Here is a 7,641-nt window from a genome sequence, read left to right on the forward strand (position 1 = left end):
ATTAGTAAGCTTCTATTGATCTGGTAGTTTACCAGCTTTTAGAGAGGCATTGTAAATGTGTCATAAGCATTCAGCAGTCATGTTAACATCAACAAGTAGATCCAGTTTACTGATGCCATCTGGTTCAGGTGATTTGCCGTGATTAAGACCGGCCATCCTCTGTCACCAATTTCAGTTTTTTCATTGTTGATTTTAACTTTTACTGCGTGTTATGATCCTAAGTACTTTTTTTCAAATATATCTCTGCTTTTAAGCAATATTGCAGCTCAGATGCTCTTTTGGCAAATTTCAAATTCACCGACTGAAGAAAACAGAAATCGTATTGTTTGACAAAATTGTTGACGTTTTGTTCTTTAATATCCATTTTTATGACTTGCAATCACATATGAATATATCTTTGTATCGTTTAGCGTACATATTTATTCATGTACGTAAACGACACAAAGTTCATTCATACAGCGAACATTCAGCTCGAAAATGTCAATGTTCAAAAAACCTTCCAGAATTTGATAAACTAAATGACTTTCACATAAATTAGTATTCGGCCTTGACCTTAGCATAGGCGTTGTCACAAAGCCCAAATGTCACAACATTTTACTCTTTCACATCAGAGACTGCTAATTTGCGCGTGCGCATTATCACAGTTGCTAGGTTGCAGTTTGCAAGGATACTGACTTCAGTGATCAGTCGCATGGTAATTTTTTCTACGTTCTGACTGGAAAGTGTTTGTTCGTATAAGCCTGATTAAAATGTAAGATATTTTGAATTTTTATAAACCATTAAGTTTTTAATGTACTTGACATTGTTAGAAATAATATACTACTGCAGGATAAGTTAAAATCAAGCAAGATGTATATCACTATGCAATGGTGTTATGTGTGGTTGCGGAGAAATTATATTATGCATAACTAATCCGAATTCACACACAACATCAGTGTTGAATTTGCTTGCCATATTATTCTATTTTGACTATGTTTAGTTTGTGTACTTTTGCTTAGCTTGTGGAAACTAATTTAATTATTACTGGTTCAGGTACAAGTGAAGGTGTTGGGCTATTGTAAGCAATGGCCAGCAATGCTGATATTTACGAGTAAAAGTTACTTCTTTATTCTATAAATCAAACAATTAAAATACACAACTAACAAAATTCTAAAACAATAATATTAATGACAAAACAATTAGAAGAGCTAATGAAAGTTACATCCTCACTCGAACGGTCATCTATGCTTGTTGATCAGTCCTGTACAGCTGTTAGTTTCGACAGTCAAACGAGGGTCGTGAGAGGCCATAGGTAAAGAGTGTCGGCAGTTGAGATAGTGGCGTAGAGGAGGCTCAGCTGGTAGAGGAGAAGGAGGCTCCAGAGAAGAGTAGAGAAGAGAGACAAAGGCTCTCTTCTCTACTCTTCTCTGAGTAGAGAAGAGAGCCTTTGTCCTTTGAAGAGAGCCAAGCAGGCAGATGGGAAAGCGTCCAAGGAGGCCCTCGGGAAGAGAGCGAGAGCCCGAGCTCAAGCTAGGGCCGGAGATAGAGATGAGGATAGAGATGCTGAATCATTGGAGCTGTTCTCTTTTATAGATGTCTGGCATGTGGGATGGTTAGCCTGTGGGTGTAGGTTGAGTGTTAAGGTTCAATGCTTCATGTCAGGCGTGTGAAGATATCTTGTTTGCATAGGTCTTCAGCTGGTGCTTGTGATGTTGACATGTAGGGTGGAGCTCGTGACTTACTCCTGGTATCTAGGTCATGTTTGACAGAAGGGGCAGATCTGTATGTGACTCATTTGACTCATCCCTAATGTTTCTCTGGTGGCTTTTTGATGATGGTGGTTGGTAGGTCTAATTGCTTCGACTTCCCTTTGGCATATTCTCTTTCTGGTTTAGACGGAATTTCTATGATTGATTTCTTCCAAATTTGAAGTTTCTAATTTGCTTTTGATATTTTCTAATTATTGAATCTTTTAATGTCTTTGGGCGTCTTGCTGCTTGTATGTATTATATGCTTATCCTGTGGTCTGGCTACATTCCGTGTTGGTATTTTATTTTCGCAGTACCTCCATACAACAATGGTACGGAAATCCTCATTTGCGCTACAATATTTGGATGTTAGGGCATAACAACAGTTTGATATTTTGAGTAAAATCAATTTTTAAAGCTTATATAGTTGGTCTGTAATTTTTTGTTTATCAAGAACATGTTTTTAAACACTTGTATACACGATCAAATAAAATGAGAACTCTTTTTATTAGCTTGTTATTTCTAAAGGATGTACGTAGTTATCAGCTTGTGGTACACAACTAGTAGTTCTGTCTTGGCGATATGTGCTTAAGATAAAATTTTACATCTCCATTCATTTTATCTCAATTATCCAGTATCTCAAGTGTTTTTATTCTAACTATAATGCTTGGATGCAACCATAATGCGTTACAATCATAGCTGAAAAAATACTCTATTTGTTGTACCATTCAATATAAACAAAACTATGCAATACAGTAATGCCCATTGCACTTTGCATTTTTTCTTTTGCAGCATAATTAGATTCAAATAAAAACAGTAGCAATAGGCAAGAAATGCTACAAATGATATTTTAGATATTGCAAGTTTAGGTGGAGTGTTTTTAATTTTTTTGACACATTTAATTTGTTAGCTTTGCAAAGCGCAGACTATTGAAAGGGCTAGGTCTTATCACTAAAGACTAGGCAAACTTAGTCTGTAGTGATGAGCAATTTCTACCTTAATAGTTTAGAGTTATACATTTTATTGTGCATTGTTTGATTATTACCTGTTTTGGTCAAACAACCAATAACTTTTGTTCATTTTCCATAGAAATCTATTTGAGTGCTAGTATCAAGCTTCAATTATGCTAATGTTTTTTAATTAGGCATTCATTATTTTTTAGAACAAACTATGGAGATTGTGTACGTATACACAAAGAAGCGGGCAGAGTTTGGAAAGCAGTGCAACTTTTCAGATCGCCCTGCAGAGCTTCATGTAGATATACAGCCTGATCCAAGCTTGTTGGAAAATTTTATAGAGAGAGATCCAGTCGATAATGGCATACAATGCGTGCAGATGATGTCAGAGCACGATGTACGTTGTTTTGGTGTAATCTTTTTGCTGGTTGAGTATAGGATAGACAAATATTTTTTCTGATTATATCATAATTATTATGCTAATATGACGTTGGTAATTCCTAGATGCAGTTGACCTTGCAAGCAAAGTGATCTTAAATTAGTGGTTGCGGTTTGCATCAGATATTTAAAGAGCTTAACCAATTTTACGTGCCTTTATAGCCACCTCTGCAACCTGAAGTCATTAAACTTTATTTTAGTCCAAAACTGTCAGGTATTTTGGCTGTATTGAAAAGGTAATACAGTAACCGACTTTAACATCCAATAAGCTGATGGTATTGAAATAAAATTATTCAAGCAGGCAGTTGTAAGCTAATTATGTATAAACTTAAATGAATAACTAAAAATATATCATACAGTGACTCTTTTTTGCTCATCCGTTTGTCAAAAAGTCTTAGATTGTGTGCTTGGCAAAATGACCTGATCCATTACATTTTTGCTGAATTTTTAGGTGAATACTGAACGGTTTGAAACAGAAACTCGAGGCATAAACCATACAGAGGGTGGCTGGCCTAAAGATATAAATCCAGCAGAAGTAGAGCAGGTGATGAGGTATCGAAAGAAGGTTGAAAAAGATGAGATGTATGTAAACACAATTCATCAACTCGGATCGGTAAGTTGTTTTTGCATTGTTATCACAGATACGGTGTTGGTAAATTTACCAAAATTATAGCAATTACTTTTGTCTGCTCGATTATACTACACTTTAAGAACAAATAAAGTAACTCTTCTACAATAAGTCTGTATCTAATGAGAAAAAAGATTGGATGAGTATAGCCAGTTGTTTCAGTAGACTTTGGCATTACAGGTCATGGAGCATATCATTCGACAGAACAATGCTCTAGATATTTACGAGGACTATTTTGCTGACATCGAAGTCGAACGAACTGATGAACCTCCCTCGGCCAAAACTATCAATGTCTTCAGGTTAGTTAAATCTTTTATTGGATGAAAACTTGTCTCATTATTCTCTTGCGTTAACTAATTATTATTTTGATGCTCTGAGAATTAATGTTTAAACTATATTGTGTTTAAAATCTATCATCAGAAACAGGAGATATTTTTGCATGTACTTTTGTTCTGTCGTGTGCTACCATAAAAAATGCATACCATTTTTGTAGAGATCCAAATGAATATAAGAGAACAGCGACACACATCTCCTGGTTTCCTGATGGACCAAGGAAACTGGCTATCGCTTACTGTAATCTAGAATTTCAAATGTCACCTACTGATATATGCAATGACTCATACATTTGGGATGTCGGTAAGTATTGTCTCTTAGTGTGGCACCAGCACCTGATTCTGTCCTCTTTTTTCTTGACTATTGTTTCTATATAGTTTTCACAGCTACCACCATCGCTTATGTTTTGCAGAGAACCCTAACAAACCTGAGATGACTCTGAAACCAGTCTCACCATTGGTCTGCATTGAGTACAACCCGAAAGACTCTCACATTCTTCTCGGTGGCTGCTACAATGGCCAAGTCGGTAAGCCAACCCTAGTACATAATAATACTCACCAGTTCTTGTTGTGTTTGTTGTGCAAGATAGCAAACATCAGGCTATGGGCTAACAGCTAGCTAAACAGCTTTATCTAGAGAAGAATGGTGCTGTGCTATACTGTTGCCTGTTGTTAGATTGAACAGACAAGTGTTGTTTATTTTGCTAGCTTATTGGGATGTAAGAAAAGGCTCTCAACCGGTAGAGATGACACCGGTGGAACAGAGTCACAAAGATCCTGCATACAAAACTGTCTGGCTGCAGAGCAAAACAGGAACTGAGTGTTTCTCAACTAGTACCGATGGGCAGGTGCTTTGGTGGGACACGCGAAAGTTCAGCGAGCCGTTTGAAAGCATGATACTTGATCCGACAAAGAAACAAGACCCTGTTAAGTCTCAGGGTGCAATGGCTCTCGAGTATGAGCCAACAATGGTACGTTCTAGAAACTGTCTGCTCGATATAACTTCATTGTTTACTCAAATCATAAACAAATTTGTGCATGTTTTAGTTGTGTTGTTGCACTGAGTAACCAAACTGTCTTGTAGCGGTACTAGATGTAGTTTATGTTACATCAATAATATAATTGTAGTGCCGGTGAGACAAGCGGTTGTCGATTGTTTATGCTACTGAAAACAGTTTAGCGAAAATTTGAAAAATTTTGTTTTGTAGCCAACAAAGTTCATGGTTGGTACTGAACAAGGCTCTGTATTCACCTGCAACAGAAAGGCAAAGACACCGGCGGAGAAAATTGTGTCAGTCTATCCAGGCCACCACGGACCTGTCTATGCCCTTCAAAGAAATCCCTTCTTCCCTAAAAACTTTTTGAGCGTTGGAGACTGGACAGCGAGGGTCAGTAATATTCACAGCTTTTTTAACAGAAACTGACACTTGAGAAGTTGTTGTCTTAGGGAATTCCCACATGCTGTAGATTATTGGCTGAGCAGTTCACAGAATAAATAAATATTTTTAGATAATGAATCTACTCTATAGCAGTCTATGCTCTGACTACTTATCCATTATACATGTACATAACGATTTACCCTGATGACTTATAAGTAAACATGTTTACATACACGTACAATTTGAAGACGGCAGGTAAATTTGTCTACATGTAGATATGGTCTGAGGACATCAGAGAAAACTCTATAATGTGGACCAAATATCACATGGCCTATTTGACTGATGGTTGTTGGAGCCCTACCAGACCAGCTGTATTTTACACCACAAGAATGGATGGCACACTTGATATCTGGGATTTCTTGTTCAAACAAAACGACCCAACACTTAGTATTCAGGTAATTTATAGACTGATGGCTACAAAAAATGCTTAGATGAGAGGTCAATGTTTTAGTATAGCTGTTGCTGCTATGCTTCTGATCTATGGAATCATTTTTAAATGTGGAATTTAATCTATGGTTGCATGGTTTAGGAAGGGCAGTTTTAATAAAGCAATAATGGTATTTTTATGGGCACATGCAGGTTTGCGATGAACCATTGATGAGCCTTAGAGCGCAAGATCAAGGACGACTGCTAGCCTGTGGATCCCAAGAAGGTACTGCTACTCTGTTGGAGCTGTCTGATGGGCTGATATCATTGCAGCGTAATGAGAAACAGCTAGTCACTGCTGTAAGTATTTTTTTCCAGCAACCATTACACTGAATGTGTTAAATATTCACTAAGGCCTGTCAGATATTGTCTGTTGCACTCTGCACTTGTAGATTAGCATATGTATATAACAAGCATATGCTTGTTATACAAGACTTTATAGGTTTTGAATCCAAACTCATTCTGTAGATGTTTGAGAGAGAAACTCGGCGAGAGAAGATTCTAGAAGCAAGACACAGGGAAATGAAATTGAAAGAAAGAACGAAATCGAAGGGAGCTGGTGAGAAAGTGAGTGCAGTTCGAATTGAAAAAGATGTCAAAGATTTTACCGAACACAGTGATGCAGCCTGCATGGTGTTTCCTTGAATTCAACCCCAATTTTACTGATTCGTGTTTAATTTAAAAAGGTTTCACAGTAAAGTAACTCTGCCTACATGACTTGGTAATTAGGTCTTTTTAGTCAGGCAGTTCAAGTTTCAGCATCGGGGAGGCGACACCAAAAACCTATTTTGATCATTCATTATAAGAAATATTGGTGAGGACATTGTGTGGGTACAGGGCTATTTTTGTGCAAACACTGATGCGAGCTGAACATAAACAGATTCCTGTGCATGAAATTATGGTTAACTTGAGTCATGTTTTACAGGAGGATGAAGAAAAAGATGAAGTAGAAGATGAAGAAGATTTGGTAAAGAAGGCCGAGGAAGAATTTTTTGAAACAATAGAGCACGCCGTCAAACTGCGTGAGAAGAAAGAGGCCGAGAAGCGAAAACAAGAAGAAGCTCTGAGAAGTAGCGACGAGGCTGGCAGTGGAAAGGTTTGTCATGTTTATTATAATGCCAGTTCACCCTCTTTTAGTTTGTACTATTCACCCGCGTATCTAACAAAACAAAGAAGTAACAAGCGGTGATACCTAGTTGAAAAATAGTAGTGTGGCAACAAAATTCCATTTGAAATAATATAACTCTATTCAGTATAGTATAGAGTTAGTTCCTAGGAGTGTAGTCAGCAAAAGGAAAGAATTTTGTTCTATGTAGAGTATCATGGGACTCGAGTGAGGAGCACCTTGTAGGCAAAGTTTGATAGAGTGACTTGTGTTAGCAGGTGTCACCAATAGAAGAGGAAGACGGGAGCAATGAGAAGAATGACTAAGATGTACTCAGAAGATCTCTCAGAAGTAACTCTTACTAACTTAATTCTCTCTTTCATGCTTCATTTTGTAAATATTACTATTTATTATACCCATAATGTAATACGTGTTTTAAAAATGTACCAAATATGACCAAGACTTTGCTTCTCATCTCTACTACTCCTTTGGTTCAAATGGGATGTCTGCAACAATTTCATATGCATGTCAGACTAGTGCACTTACATGTAACACTCCATCAAAGTCGTGCTAGCTTTTATATGGGGTAT

General features: G+C 37.2%; 1 protein-coding gene across 1 annotated transcript; it reads left to right on the top strand.

Annotated features, from left to right (window-relative positions):
* Positions 1-670: 670 nt before the first annotated feature.
* On the top strand, positions 671-7,484 carry LOC137386113 (dynein intermediate chain 3, ciliary-like). Its single transcript, XM_068072813.1, has 13 exons — positions 671-751; positions 2,890-3,080; positions 3,573-3,734; positions 3,930-4,048; positions 4,243-4,385; positions 4,495-4,608; positions 4,790-5,052; positions 5,290-5,469; positions 5,736-5,915; positions 6,100-6,246; positions 6,415-6,513; positions 6,872-7,042; positions 7,330-7,484. Exons 2-13 carry the CDS (start codon positions 2,898-2,900, stop codon positions 7,375-7,377), a joined length of 1,809 nt encoding a protein of 602 aa, XP_067928914.1. The 5' UTR covers positions 671-751; positions 2,890-2,897; the 3' UTR covers positions 7,378-7,484.
* The last annotated feature ends 157 nt before the right edge of the window (positions 7,485-7,641 follow it).

This window comes from Watersipora subatra, chromosome 1 (genome assembly GCF_963576615.1).
Source record: "Watersipora subatra chromosome 1, tzWatSuba1.1, whole genome shotgun sequence".
Taxonomy (NCBI): domain Eukaryota; kingdom Metazoa; phylum Bryozoa; class Gymnolaemata; order Cheilostomatida; family Watersiporidae; genus Watersipora; species Watersipora subatra.